General features: G+C 39.6%; 1 protein-coding gene across 5 annotated transcripts in view; it reads right to left on the bottom strand.

The window, feature by feature from the left end:
• ldb2a (LIM domain binding 2a) overlaps positions 1-16,308 on the bottom strand; it is a 105,429-nt gene that overhangs the window by 33,195 nt on the left and 55,926 nt on the right. For all 5 annotated transcript variants that reach the window (XM_005726506.1, XM_005726508.1, XM_005726507.1 and 2 more), the window contains exon 3: positions 5,296-5,468. In XM_005726506.1, the coding sequence (XP_005726563.1) occupies positions 5,296-5,468 (173 nt within the window). The remainder of the gene's footprint in view (positions 1-5,295; positions 5,469-16,308) is intronic.

The raw sequence follows: 16,308 nt of genomic DNA, 5'->3' as shown, positions 1-16,308 counted from the left end.
TGAGCGAGCCAGCAAGCCAGGGAGGAGGATGAGAGACGGGGGGGAGGAGGAGGGTGGAGAGGGATGGTGGGGAGGAGGGTGGTTGTGGTAGAGGAAAGCGAGGCGAGGCAGAGCTGATTGAGATTCGGGCCTCCAGAGCTGCAGGCTCGCTGCTGCTGCTGCTGGGAGCTCAGGGAGAACACGCTCAGTTATTGGAATTTTTTTTCTAATGAATTAATTCTTCTCATCCAATTTAGGTGAAGATGAAAAGAGAGCAGCGCTGCAAGCATCAAATTTAGCTTTTTGTTGACCGGGCCGGGGCAGTTCTGTTCCCGTTCTGTATGGTTAATATTGGACACTTGTAATATATTAGGGTTTGTTTTTTTGTTTTTGGGTGGGGTGGGGGGGTGTTGTTGGTGTTATTCTTTTTGAAAAGACTTGTTTACAGAACTGCAGAAAAACATTAAAAGATATTTCCTGTATGTGTTACTGGGATTGTTTACTCATTTACTAATATGATAACACAAAGAGACCCCCTCAACCTACACCCAACCTCCACTCAGCCACTAACCCCTACATGAATACAAAATTGACTGAAACACTGGGCTCATGTGCCCCCTCGCTACAAACTTAAATGCAGGCAGTCTTGCATGTTAATGTACTCCAACATAACACACAACCAATTAAACCAGGTTTCTTCATGCAATGTTTATACACTCTACCTATGCAAACATAACTTTTTTTATAGATAGGACATGTGTTTTTTTTGGCCCCTTTCTTCCTGCAAAACACTAGTATGCTTAATAACTTGATCCTATCATTAAAGTTTTATTTATAAAATGATGTGCTGTAGATGTGAGCAGCTGTCAGTAGGGCTGGGCGATATGGCCTAAAATTCATATCGCGATATAATTTGAAGCATGTGCGGTAACGATATATATTGCGATATATTCTTTTCTTCTGTATAACATATTTTCCACACTATAAAGCACACTTAAAATCCTTTAATTTTCTCAAAATCTCAAAAACATTTTGGCGTGCAGAAATCTGTTAAAAAATGTTTTAGTACAACTTTGGTAAGCCGCACTGCTTGATGGATTGTCAGAGCAGTCCAAAAAGGTCCCAAAGTCAAACGAACACTGAGAGTTAAGAACGGTCTAAATTCTTTAATTTTTAATAAAATCATCAGTGTTGCTACTGTACCAGGTGTAACAATTACATTTAACATCCAGGCATCCATGAAAACAGAAGTTATTAAATTTAACGGAGTTAGAAGTTAACAGGAAGTTAGCTCGCTAGTTTCCACCTAAACATGACATACCATGTTCTGACTGAGAGATTTTTGAAACTAAGTAAAACGTACAGATCTGCTACCACTTCCAACATAAATGAAGACAGAAAACTAAACAGCAGTGGCGTTTGCAGGGTTACTGAAGTTGGACTATCTGGTATATAATGTTGTGCTACATGATTGCTAGCAACACAGCTATGTTAGCATAACATTAGCACCACTCGATAAAAGTTAACGTGAGGGATTCTGGTGGTCAGGGACAAATGCAATCGCATAGCAGGATGCTATACACGGGGCAAACGTCAGTCAGGAGAACAACCGAGATCATTCATCCACAACACAAGGTTAGTTATTAATACACTGCAACATAGAGCAGCTGCCGAGAGAATTCAACATTAATGTATCAATGTTACGGAAGTGGAGGAAGAGCAGTTTTTGGCTTTCCCCATATTTCAAAAGTGCTTCATCTCTTTGCTATGACTGTCTGCATAATTTGCAGATGATAATTGTTGTAGCCACTGCGATGCTTTCGACCAAAACAGGCGCAGCTTGATGACATCATGAAGCGGTATAGTCAAAATCTCTATTGTTGACCAAATTTATATAGTTTCTATTGTATATTGTTTCTATCTCCCACCCCTAGCTGTCAGCAATGAGACTATCCACGGTTTTTTAAATTATTGCTTTTTATGGCGCAGTGGCTGCTGGTTTACTTTACTTGAGGTATATGTTGAAGCGCAGATAGAGCCAGTACTGGTGGGACTGCGATGGCCTCAGTGAAACAAGTGTAATCAAAAAATGAGGCATGCCTTGGTTACATCAAACTACATCTGCCAGCGACACCCCACAAGAGTCTTTCTGCAGGATGGTGGAGTGATGTGAAAGTCAAGTGAATTCTGATTTGTCAGTTCACCGTGAGGTCGCACTGCAAAAAAAGAAAAAAGAAAGATTGTACCTGATTTGGGTGCGTACAGACTGTGGGGTTGCAGCAATCTTGTCAGTTCACTGCAAACCGCACAGTGCAACATGGATCTACTCGTGCAGGACGTCAAGTTTGATGTATGCAGACTCTATGATGATAATAAGTACTGAATGATAGCCAACACGCGCATCTGTTATTTCTCGGCTATTTGTTTCCAGGCTACATCCTTATTGTTGCAGTCACGATAACAGCTGGAGAACACATCATACAAACAAGGCTGCTGCTGCCACAACTCAACTAGAGTTTCTTCTTTGTTCGAGTCCAAACATTTTATTTTCTCCATTGTACTGCCATTTATTTAATATGGGTTTGTTCTGTTTTGGTTTTTTTCTTTTCTTTTTTTCTTCCCAAGTGCCTTGGGAAGTTGGCCAGTGCATCATATCCATATCGTACTAGATTCTTCCTGGTTGGTTAGTAGACGCAGGACTTGGCAGCAGTCACGCTATGAGGTGTTCATTTCTGGCACTGTCAGAGTTTAGGATTTTTTTAGTCACAAGACTGTTAAAACAGCCAACTTTGAACTTCTTTCTCTCCGTGATGCAGGAGCATTGCTTTGGAGACACTACCAAAGATAAAATTATGATTCTTTCACATCCATCAGCTTTTGACTGAGCCAGCCCAAAATTGTAGTGTACACCTGGCTTAAGGATTGCATATGAAAGTGGGCCAAATCAAAACATCACTGTCATTGTGTTATTTGCACTGTCAGGAAAAACAGATCTGAGTCAAAATGAGCCAAAAAATCAGCTTTTAGGCCACAACTGTCAGCAATCTGAATATAGACCAAAATATGTCTGATGGCTTATTGGAAAAATACATTATTTATCCAATCCCATGTGATTTGGGCTGCTAGCTAACCACCTGTTTGTTAGTGAAGAACCCCAGTAGTTCAGTGATATGAAAATCTGTATATTTGCTAATGTTCAGTAATTTCTCTTTACAAGTGAGAAAGGGAAGGTGGAAGTGGATGTTAGTAAAACTAAAAGCAGTTCAATCAACTTAAAAAAAAATGTTTCTAACAGAGCATTCAATGTTATTAAATGTTTTTGTGTAAATAATATCATAATGTAGAATCATAAATGTGATCATATTAGTTTATTCCTGACGCTCAGTCAACTTTCAGAGAGCCCTGGCAAATTATCTTGCTCAATCAAACTGACAGGATACTATCAAAGCAGTTTCTATAGGTTATACATTTATGCAAAAGTTGAAACTACTTGAAATTGAAATGACATAATACTATTGTATGTCACTTAGCATTAAAGAAAATCCATGTCAAACTATTTGAAGGGTTTTCTCAATTCAACTTAACAGCTAAATGCAAAACATCAAAAGATAAATCAATGCCTTATTATTAGGAAAAAGATTACCCAAAGCCAATAAAGTCTGTGAAATTGTGAAGTCTACTTGTTCTTAAAGCTAAAAGAAATCTATGCCCATTGGCAGATTATGTTTATTTCTTTTTAGAAAATAATTTGCTTAATTCACCCTTTAGCCTAACAGCCTCTGGCAGATCACAAAGCTTAATTTTGCGCTCTGCACAATACACACACTGACACACACACCCACGAGTGAGTGTATGCTGTCAAGTCCTGAAAACAAGAGGGCGTATAGCTGTTTAATGTCAGAACAATCCGGTCTGGTGCTTCAGCTCAGGGTTCATGGTACAGGGAACATGGAATCCCTTTAGCTCGGCTGCTCTGCGCTGACAAGCTATCTGGCCTCAGATTCATTTAGACAGTCAGCAGAAGAACACTAAGAGTCAGCGAGCCATCTAGATCAGACTGTGGTGAAGCAGATATTCACTCCAGCTCACAAGGGATTTCTCTCCCACAAGACAAAAGCAGATGAGCTCATCTTTAGTGCTTTCAGAAGACCTTGGTGTCAGTTTGGGATTATTTCACCTGTGCAATTTGTGTTTCCTGTTACTGCGAACTAAACTTTACTCTTCAAAAGTCTTATTCATGTCCCCCTAGCAATATCTTCGGAGCATCTGGAGGATTAGGAATCCAGCATTAATATGAGCAATACCAGTAGATTTTGAGGTCTAGAAGTGAAAAGAGTAAATATGAGCATATTTGATATTTACAGTAGCTTGGAGATATCTGGCCTAAGAAAATTCATGTAAGGTGCATGTTTAGACAGGTATAAAATATGTCATATTATTAAAGCTGCACTTTTGAGTAATGAATGTGTAAGATTTGATATTCACATCTAAGCACATATCCACTAAAACAGGACACAACTGCAGGATTCCTCTAAAAAATTAAAGAAAAAGAAAAAAAGCTACGAATCGACTGACTGATAGTGAAAATAATTTGCTGACTCACTCAGACTGGCCCTTGGTGCGGCTCTGCTCACCCACCATCTAAAAAAAGCTGTTTTAATTCGTCTCCTTTTAAGGGCACCTTTCTTTTAGACCAAATTTCCTCAGTTGCACCTCATAAGCAAAACATATGAACAGCAGATATGTCTGCCTGAGATGACCACATTAGGATATCCACTTTTCTAGTCAATGTATGAAAACAAGAGTAGAAAAAAAACTGTTGATATCTTTAGAGTATTGGAGTGTTTAGAGCAGTTTCTACCTCACAGAATTGATGGTACCTGCAAATATAATTACTTCATGACTTGACACTTTTATCATGTTGAATTTGGGCATCAACCATTCTGCCAGTTGCCATATGACAGAAAACAAGGACAAGCATATTAAGTTACTTCAATTTCAAGTTACTGTAACTAAAATGTCTCACAATCTTTAATATTTTTCCCACAGATATCAGAGATGAACACTTGAAATCTATGCAAACTAAGTGGATAACCCATAAATTCATCATATAATTAATTCCACAGCATAAACAGTAAAGCCCCCAGATGTGACTTCAAAACCCATGTACAACATGAAAGTGGATAAAGGGGGAAAAAAAGACTCAAAGGGTGTAAATGAATTTGATCTTTAACCAGTTAAGTGGCTCGCCTGGGCCATTATCATAGCCTGTGATCAATTATTCATGTTGGGAGAAGCTCAGGGGTCAGGTGTTACCTTTGTAAACATTGGTTTCCCGTGCTGGGTGACCATGGTGCACTGATCACAATCCAGGGTAATGCAGGAGTTGTGGAACGACTCCTTGGAGTGTTTAAGGATGTAGTGGAGCTCAGTGACCCCTCCCTCAAAGACTGTGCTGAAATAACGGGGGATCAACGTCCGGCCGATTGCTGCGAGGAAACAAAAGAGAGGACAGAGCTGAAAAATACAGTCAGAGCCCAAATATGAAATGCTGAGTGGTGGAGATAGGGAAAAATATACAGCTATTACTGTAGACTATAATGCTATTGCTACCTTCACTCTGTCTATACTTGCAACTGCATAATTTATAGACTCCTACTCTTATACTGTATGCAGCATATAATGTACAGGCTATACATTATATGACTTTTCTGCTGCTAGTTTCAATGTATATGCATTATACAACAGCTTCTGTATAGATACTACCAGAACCACTCCCTTTTCTAAAAAGGGATAATTAGCTTGTTTGTTTCTTGCCATGAGGTAGATGAGAAGATTGATGCTACTCTTAAATCTGTCAGTTACTGAGCTGGAGCGGTGAGACAATTAGCTTAACTTAGCATAAATACTTGAACCAGCAGGAAGCAAGAATCCTGGCTGTGTGCAAAGTTCAAAAGCTCTTAAACCACAAATTAGGTTAACGTTTTATCTACACACTTGTGTTTGCATACAGATTAAACAAATCAGATACAGTCTATCAATTAATAAACTTTAGATGGGCATTAAGCATTGGTTTTGGGGACATCTTTGCTTTTACTTTGGCAGGAAAACTGGGGATGGAGACAAAAAATGTAGGAGAGAGTGCAGGAAAAGAACATGCAGCACATGGTGCCAGACTGACAGTCAAACTGGATCCAGTGCTCAGAGCATATGGAGGGTTGCTGTATGAACCCCAACCACTCGGCATTCGGGTCAATCCACCAGGCACTATGTTCGAACTTTGAACAGAGCCAGCTTGGATGGTTTGCTTTTCTTCAAACCTCACAATAAGGTAATCTAATCAACTCCTGGCTGAACACATGTACAGCGGTATCAATTTTCTTAACTCATTTTCAGAGAGAAAGTGGGAAAACTGACAACTGTTCTTTTAATTTGATGACTATGAGCATGGATTCCTTCAAAACCATTTTATAATTTCACAAAAGAATGCAAACCTCTTGGATATCACATGCGTAAACCCAAGCAATCACCCAAAACCTTTGCTTTGTTGCTTTGTTTTAATTTGATACTATCTGATATCACCGCTCTGAATGCTATAAATACTCATACACCAGCAAAGAAGGTGTGATCAGACTGTGAGATAACTTCAAATTCAAATTCAAATTTTATTTGTCACACACACACACACAACCATACACAGTATGACATGGGGGTGAAATGCTTGTAGCTGTACAATACCCGACCATTAAATGACAGAAGAAAAGTTTTACAATATTTACAATTTACAGTTTACTACAAAAATTTACAAATTAACTTAGGAATTTACAGTAAAGAATGTGCAAATAGCAGAAGAGATTATAAAGATAAGGATTATAAATTATAGGAATTATGGATTATAGGAAATGTGTGGTGACGTGTGTGAGAGTCCAGTCTTATAGTGACGTGTTTGGGAGAGTCCAGTCCTACACCTGGTTCAGGCCCCGAATAGCCTGAGGGAAGAAGCTCCTCCTCATTCTCTCTGTTTTGGCCTTAAGGGAGCGGAAGCGCTTCCCAGACCTCAACAGTGAGAAGAGTCCATTGTTGGGATGGGAGAGATCCATCATAATCTTCCTAGCTTTGGACTTGGTGTAGATGGACAGCAGGTCAGGGAGCTCTGATTGAATGATGCGTTCGGCTGAGCGCACCACCCTTTGCAGATCTCGTCTGTCCTGCTTGGTGCTGTTCCCAAACCAGGTGCAGATGTTTGCCGTCAGGACGCTCTCGATGGTGCAGGAGTAGAAGTTCTTGAGCACCTTCAGATGGAAGTCTCTAAGTCTTCTGAGGAAGAAGAGACGCTGACGGGCTTTCTTAACCAGAGTGTTGATGTGACAGGACCATGACAGGTCCTGAGTGATGTGGACACCCAGGTATCGGAAACTGTCCACTCTCTCCACTGGCGTGCCACTGATGATGAGGGGTTTGTAATTCCTCGCCTGCTTTGTAGTGAAGTCCACGATCAGCTCCTTAGTCTTGCTGATGTTTAGGAGGAGGTTATTCTCCTGGCACCAGGTCTCCAGGTTCCTAATCTCCTCCAGGTAGGCCGTCTCGATGTTGTCGGAGATCAGGCCCACAACAGCAGTGTCGTCAGCAAACTTGACAATGGAGGTGGTGTCTGATGTGGCTACACAGTCATAACTTTACTTATTAACAATATGAGTGTATTTTTGTGGGACCAAGCTACTAAAGATATATGTTTGTACTTATTTAAAGATAAATATAAGGTACAGATAGAAGACACTGGTTACATTACTTGTTACTGGGCTGAAATGTGATAAAGAAATTTTCTTTTTATCACAAAGTTCTGTGCAAAACTACGGACAACCTTACAGCTTCCGTAGGAATTAGTAGCAGACAGGTGCTGCTGGTCAACACGATTAATTGATTATCAGGAATTGTGACCAGCTCTGTAAAAGCAGAACTATCCCAAACCTTCTCGGATTACTTTTGTCTTTGATAAGAAGAAAGCATTTACTTATATTATATATTTAAAATTCTTATTGGTTGATGGTTTGGTGTTATTTGTCTTATCTAGTTCATAAATTTTTTTTTCCAAAATTATACTTTCTGTCTTTTGACACAAAAAGGAAATAGGTTCATTAAACATGCACTAAAAATGCATCCAAACAGAGCATGCATTAGTTTATATGCAGTCTCGCTGTAGCTGAACGGCACTTGAACAATAATCCTACACAAATGATTTTCAATATTTTAGCAGTTCTGTAGTGTATGCACTCTTAAATATATGCGATTGAACATCAGCTAGGAATCGAGATAGGACATATAGTATATAGTTTAACACAAATTATTGATTGTCCTGAGATGTAACGATTCACTGCTTCTGGACTGGACAGACTTCTATTCTCTTTCGAAACAATATCAGAATCCTTCACTCCTCGATGGAGTCTGATTGATTGATCGACTCTGATCTTTCCTTTAAGCAAGTGTCAAATAAATCTTCCAGTGCATTGTGGTCAGTTCAATACTTCCAGCAATCCGAACACTGAAGACTATCTTCAAACAGCAGACAACACCATACATTTTCAGTTCACCTCTTCCGAGTACAGCACTTTATATAATACACTGAGTTTTGAATATTCCTCATATGAGTGATACTGCTCAAGAGTTTCACAGACTTTTCAGAATAATAAGCTTCCATGACTTAGTTTGGTATTAAACTGAATTATTAAGATGGACAACTTCTGCGGTGCAAACTTTCCACAGAAGCCTAAAGAGACAATGAACAGGCTGCATGATGAAAACTGGAGGAGGAGTCACGGAGGGAGAAAGTGTCTTCAGTGTTTTATAGCCCTCAGGCTTTGTCTGGTTTCTATCTCCTCTGTGTTAGCTGGCTTCAAGGAGAAGACTGGATAATACAGTGCATGAGGCTTACATTTCCCATTGCATTACACATGCACTGTGAAAACATGCAAGATACAGATTCTTCAATACTTGGATGAATTTTATAGTTTGGAATCATGCAATAAAAAGCAATTACTTCTATGTTTTAACTCTTGATTGTGGAAATATTACCTATAATTTGTTAATCGCATAATCTTAGTTTATTTGAATGTAATAAACTTTAATTTCACAGGAGCATCTTTGGCAAAACAAACCATTCTTATCAGAAACACATTCACACCAAAACTTCTGCAGCTTAGACTTTCTTTTGTCTCAGAACTTCTACCTCTTCAACATCAGGAAAAATCCCACTCCACCTCCCCACTAAGAACCTAAAATCCTGCTACAGGTCCGTTTCCATCAAAATGCACTGCAATAAGTCAGGGTTTAAAAAAAATGGGTTCTCCTTCTCGTATCAGTGTTTAATAATTATGAGAAAGTCTTGACTCAACATTCAAAACAATCTTCACAATTTCACCAATTCAAAATCTCCATTTCAAAAATGGCAAACTCAAAGGCATCAATTTTAACATCACAGAAAATCAAAGTAGTTAATATTTACAATTTGACAAAGTAGAGCAACTTAATAATGTGGGAATTCTAAATCAAAACTAAAACAGATTAATTAAATTTTTTGTTGATCCAGTAATCTTTAATAAACTAGTCTTTTAGTTCTAAGAAAAGCACAATTACAGTCACAATTTCTTAGGATGGATACTTTGCAGGATGTGGAAAAACAGCTTTATTTTAGCACTTGGAAGAAATAATCTTCCAAGAGATATTAATAAATGGAATTTACTTTAAAAAAAAATAAAGCAAGACTGTCTTTAGTGGACAACTTGATATGCAGATCAGATATTCTGTATACCACCAGCAAAGAACAGTTGCATCTAACAGCCTTTACTTTCACTTGGGATAAAAATTACAGCCTCGTCTTGTAACTGCAGAGCTCAATATTACAGTTTCAGTTACTTCTTGAGCAGCTGTGTAGACGCAATCTGCTGAACGACTCACACCATCTTCAAAACCACATCTTGGCAACACATTCCCTCTTAAAGAGCCTGCTTTTCTTTCTCTTATTTTTCTAGTTATAGATTTTCTGTTGAACACTGCTACTTAGTTTCAGCACTGCCCTCCTTCAAACGTATGTACACATACACACCTGAGAGCAGCTCTGCAACCACTGGCTTAATCCAAACATCGCCATGCAGTTCCACTTGAGCAACTTGACTTGCTCAAGGGCACAGCCAGTAGTTACTGGAGGGGAAAGTGATTCTCATCCACTCAAATGCACAGGGAATCTGAACCAGCAACCAGTCCTGAACTAACAACTGCACTTGAGGTGCTTTGTCCAAATATTCATGTCCCTTTTGGATTTTCTTTTCCTTAATATTTTTGTGAATTTTTCTTCATGTGCCACTTGTACTTGTACTGTAGCCCATCAGGTAAAGGCTAAATAGTTATACTGTTTAGAGTACAATACAGTTTCCCCTCATGGACAAAGACAGCTATGGCATATATTGAAGACAAAGTAGTTTTAGTGGGCTTCTGAAAACAGCCCTGATAGAAAAAATTACACATGCTAGTAAGACAATAAAACAATATCCCAGAGATCCAGTTTGCATGACATACTTTAAATATGCTTTTAAATGTTTTAATATCAGCCACGTTAACTTCCATCAGACTTTCAACAAATAAGATAGCATTTACTAAAGGCAGCTGCAGATGTTGTGCTTGCTAAATGTTCAAATATAGAAAAAAACAACAACAAAAGAAATTATGAAAAATCCATTACTGGTTTCTAACTTGAGAATTTGTCAGAGGATATTATTTCCACTGTAGTTTTTGTGGCAATAATCACCAGATTAACAGTAGAAATATTACTTACAATCTGCAAGTAATCTAACATTAGCAACATCTTGCTAAATGGTGCTGCACTTTATTCAGCTGAATTTGAAACAACTTCCACTTCCACGGCTTCACTGGACGACTATTGTTATTTTGCTGGAGCCTTCTGTACTTGCATCCCGCTGCGTCATTGGAATGGCCTCATTGAAATGAAAGATGAGGCTATGTTGTTTAAAGTAGGGCTGTATGTTGGCCCAAATGCTGCCTAAATTAGTGATTCCCAACCAGGAGTACTTGTACCCAGGGGACCACTTTTGGAGTTACCAGGGGGTACATGGAAAGATTGCAGTGAAGGGAGGCTAATTTGAAAAAATGAGCATGATTTGGTTGTGGAAAAATACACCCACATATTGTATTTGCGTTCAAGAGGATGCAGAGGATGCAGTGAAGCTGAGCTTAAGTGAGATTACTGTAACAAGTCCTAATAAAGTACCAACTGTTAATGTATTTTCCAAAAGCAAGGAGAAGTCCACTCTTTCTAGCTTACAGTAATGGATAAATGACTGAAACATCCAACTTCTGGCACTCCTAAGTTGTAGTTTTGAGATGGGCATGTCATATATAACTTCTAGATGTAAATCTGTGCAAATAAGCACCTGCATTTAAGGGTGCATGGGTTCTTCTGATGAGATATGTTAGATTAAAAAAATAACTAAATCAGACCTTAATGCATAAATCCATACTCTTTTATTTTGTTTTCTTTCTAGCATCATTGGTTTCAGCTCTCTAATCCTGGGAAGTGTTAGTGACCTGCTCTACCAGCTAAGCTATGCAGGACTGTTAAATAACAAAAAAATCCAAAACACACATAAATCCTGACTTTGGGATTATAAAAAGCAGGCATGTTGGGATTTTCTTCAGCCTCTCGTTCCTTGCCTAGTGGAACAAGTCTCTCTGTTCCTCCGCATTTTCCTGCCCGTCAAATCTCCATCATTAGAACACTGGAGGAAAAAAAAAATCGGGACAGCCACATTATCCAGCAGCACATGGCCTCTGATTTCAAGCAGAAATAATCCATCTTAGAGTCAACACTCTGTTGGCTAGAATTATGCTCTTTCTCTCCTTCCCCCAGGGCGGGTGGGTGGTCAGGAGGAGGTGGGGGTGTGGGGTAGGAGGAGGGGAGGTGAAGCCTGGGAATAAAACTTCATTTAGAAGTGAAATGTCCCTAAAGACAGTGGCTCAGGAGGCTCTTGAGGTCAGACCTGGATGGTGGAGTCTAAAACGAGAGACGGAGAAAGAGAGGGCGATGGGGATGATGTCGGCGGTTGGGTGTGTGTATGTGGGTGGGGGGGTGCAGAAGGGGGGAGGAGACAGGGGGAGGGTGTACCCGTGACTGGCATGTTTTTCAAATTCGATAAAGTCAGGCATGACTAAATAACACATAAAATGTTTGGCATCGTGAGCAGTGGCTGAGGGAAGAGGAGGGAGGGAGAGCGAGCTGCTGGGTCCGCTCGGTGTGGATGACTGTGTAAATGATGCTCTCTCGCTCTCTCTCTTTCTATCACTCGCACTGCACCCTCTCTCACTCCTCTCTCTCTCCCTGTATCTCGCTCGCTCCCTCACTCGGTCTCTACCACGGTTGAAAAACAAAGTACGTCTAGGAGTGGAGCTGACTGCTAATGCGGAGGAGCTCTGAGGAGACGAGGGGGAGAAGGGTAGAGGGGGTGTGTAGGGTGGGGGTGGGAGGGGTGCGTTGGGTAGAAGGATTGGGACAGAAAATGAGCAAGGGATGAAAGAGAGAGAGAGACAGAGAGAGAGAGAGAGAGAGCGAGAGGGAGAAGAAACTAGGAGGGAAGATGAAAAAATAAGTGCTTGTCAATGAGGAAAAGAAGACCCACTGAGGGGTAATAGGAAGGATAGGCAGCAAGACAGGGTGAGACAGAGAAATAGACAGAGGGCTGGGGGAGTTGGGGGGTGGGGGGGTGCTCAGGTGATACGCAGATCTGCTTCTTGCACACCCCACCAAACCATGCAGGAGTTTTGGTTGCGTCTTCTCAACCAAAACTGTCCTAATAAAAACCACCGTGCATAGCCTGGAGTGACAGAGTGATAGATAAGCATGTAATGGTAGCCATGCTAGCAAGTCTTGGATCATTTCAAGCACAACAGTCTTGTGTTTCTCCTCAGACAGGTTCTAGACTGAGGCTCAAATATTTTCTAGCCTCCCTTACTCAATATTTACATTGTAGGCAAACACTTTAGCCGAGCTGCTGTACGTCAACAGGCCTAATTGTTGAGCTTGAGGGTGCTTTCAAGGACATCGTAAAAGGACATGTCAGGTCCTTTTTGTAGTTCACAGAGTTTCCTTTAATCTACTATGTTTTTATGTACTTGTGTTGTTCTCCATCTCAAACACAAGTTTGGTAACAGGCATGAAATCAGATATAATGTTCATTTATGCCTTTTTACTCACTTTTTTTTCATTAAGTAATCAAACATCTAGCTGCTCTCCACCACTGTTCCTGTGTAGTCCTGCTACATTTGGATAGGTCCCTGGAAGTTCCCTTCTGACTACTTGTATATGCAGATTTGTGATTTCACTCTAAACCTCAAATGTGCAAACACTGAATTCTGCATCAGACGGATCAAACTTCAATGTCCTCTTCAATGGCTACGACCGCAGTGGTGAAGCCCGAAATTTAGGTGTAAGATGAGTTCTAGCAAACTATGTGATAGAGCAGGGCGATATGACCAAAAATATTTATCACGATATACATTTGAAAATTTGCGATAACGATATAACTGACGATATAATTGACACTAGACAAAATACTTTACAACTCCACAACTTTATTAGTGCAAAAAAAACCAAAACAAACATCAATGTATTTTCACTTAAACAAGCAGCTGTTTTTTATGTGCATTAAAGTTATATATAAATTTAACAGTGCAAATGCAAATTCCTCGCTGACAGTTTAACCAAAAGGCATTTCCAGTGGAAATTGGCCAACATATCTTCAGCATAACCATGTATAATATCCACAAAACTTAAAACGAGGTTATACACACAATACGGTAATATTATGTTGAAGCACAGTACGTATCACTCCGCGAGGCTCCTGCCTACGATAGCCGTAATGCTCCGACAATCCATCAAGCGGTGCGGGTTCGTAGCTTAGCAAAGTCGTACTAAAACATTTGACAGATTTTCGAGCGCTGTGTACCACATAAAATCGTTTCGAGGTCAGTAAACACAACCAGGATTCATACATAAGGTACACGGGATTATAAGGGGCCACTGTCGATTTTCAGAAAAATCAAAGGATTGATTTTAAGTGTGCCGTATTTTCCAAAAAACACTGTAATAACAACGGCCCACTAGCACGCTTACCAAAAATAGTGCTTTGTTGTGTATCTGATGGACGAAAGCTAAATCAGTTCCACACCACTGAAGTTGCAGCATTTTTACAAACCAATTCTAGTTCATCCGTTTCTTTCTCCCTTCTCATTCTCCGTCGCCGCCATGCTTTTTCCGCCATGTGCGTATGAAAACAAAGGCTCTGCGCATGCGCGTTTTACGCATATCCTATCGTGATATTTCATTTTCTTATCGTTGCCCAACATTATAACGGTATTACCGTGAACTGTATGATATGGCCCAGCCCTACTATGTGAGCACTGTAAATTCGTACTCCAGGGGGACTGAATTCTAGGTTAGGACAAAACAGGACAACCAATGAGCAATCTAGGCATAGCAGAGAGACTGGTGCAGCAATTCACAACGAGATGACCTTGAAGAGGAGACTGGTCAAATAAGCAGGTTCCTTTTTTTTTGTATTTTACTGCATATCATATACTATTGTTTGAGTACTTATGATTGTTTTTTTGTACTTTTTATATTTTACATTTATATTTATTATTGAAACTTGCACCAAGGGAGTGGCACTCCAATTTCGTTGTACTCTGTACAATGACAATAAAGGCTATTCTATTCTATTCTATTCTATATCAAATATATATTCAATAAATATCCAACAAACTATAAACTGCCAGAATTTTCTTGGATTTTCATAGACTGTTACTTTAAAGACACCACCGTGAGCTTTGAGATATTTTGATTGACATTTTTAACTTTTTAATAAAAAATTTAAAAAGAGAACTATTATATAGCATAGGTATAGCATCGCCACAGATCAAGGCAATTTCTTTATCCAACACTCTTACATTATGTAAAGTTACAAAAGAAACAACATTCAAATTTGAATTAAATATATATAAGAAAAAAATCTTTGAGAAACTGGACCCCATAAATGTTTGTTTGTTTCACGTAATAAACACAAAAGGTCACAGCTGAAGAATCTGCACGAGCTTTGCTGAAACACAACCTGTAGAGGAGAAATTCATAAATAAAAAAAACATTAAGAAAAGAAAAACAATTAAAATATGTTAGTCAGAGGATGAAGGGAAAAGCCCACGGGGACATGAATGATAAAACTGTGAGCTCCAACATTCACTACTAGCCTCGTGTTCTAACCCCCTGTTGAAAACTCTAATATTTATCTTTTAACAGGCAGTCGCCAACAGACCACAAGCTTTACAAACTTCAAATAACCGCAAAAGACGAGAAAAACTTTCATGGAGCCCAGATGAGATGAAATACATTTGCCAATCTTATTTATTTTCCCTTCCTCTTCACCTCTCCTTCTCTATTTCTCTCTCGTCTTCTCCTTCATGTGTTTTCTTTTTCCTGCACTGTGCTGATTGGCCCGTCTTCAGTCGTAGGGCACTCCAGAGATACAGATTAGCTGGCGCTTGTTTGGGCGAACACGAAAAGCAGCATATGTCTCTCAAGTAATGTGTACCCAAACATGCAATTTACAAATAATTAACGTGGTGTTAATTAGTCACATTAATTCATGCCACTTTGTTGGGATTGTTTCCCCCCGTTGGTCCCCAGGACTCCTGCCAGCACCATCAGCCAGCGAGCGAGAGTTCTCTGCTCCAAAGCGAGAGTGGGGCGTCAGAAGAAAGATCCACTGGCTCGAGTACACACACCGGCATACGCATTCACACATAAACAGCACAAGAGGGCACCTGCACATTCAGAATCACACTCAACAATGAATAAAACTGTGACAAATTAAAAGAAAACAGCGAGGGGAACTGGTGACTTGGTTCTGCTGTAAGGGGCACTTTTTTAAAGTTAATTTGGATCTACTTAGAGGGAAGGCTAACTGAAAATCACACCGAGCTGTTGGCACAAAGGGCTCACTGAATAAGTATGAAAATGATGTGAATCATATACTAAAGCTTTCACAATCATCAGACCTCAACCAAACCTAACACCTGTGGTAGATTTTGGCCCAATGTGCTAAAGAGGGCTCTCCACCACTATCATCGACACATCTTTTGTAAGCTCTTGTTCTGGGGTACCTGTAATTTGTTAGTTGTCTAATTTTGCAAACTAATATTCATCCTTTTTTAAGAGACATGTGCTGACTAATGAGCCCACACAATGTGTGTTTTCTAAAATTTTATTATATA

Source organism: Pundamilia nyererei, unplaced genomic scaffold, assembly GCF_000239375.1.
Source record: "Pundamilia nyererei isolate P.nyererei 1_Seehausen unplaced genomic scaffold, PunNye1.0 scaffold00020, whole genome shotgun sequence".
NCBI classification, from domain to species: domain Eukaryota; kingdom Metazoa; phylum Chordata; class Actinopteri; order Cichliformes; family Cichlidae; genus Pundamilia; species Pundamilia nyererei.
Note: the sequence above shows the minus strand (reverse complement) of the source record. Positions and strands in the feature narration are given on the sequence as shown.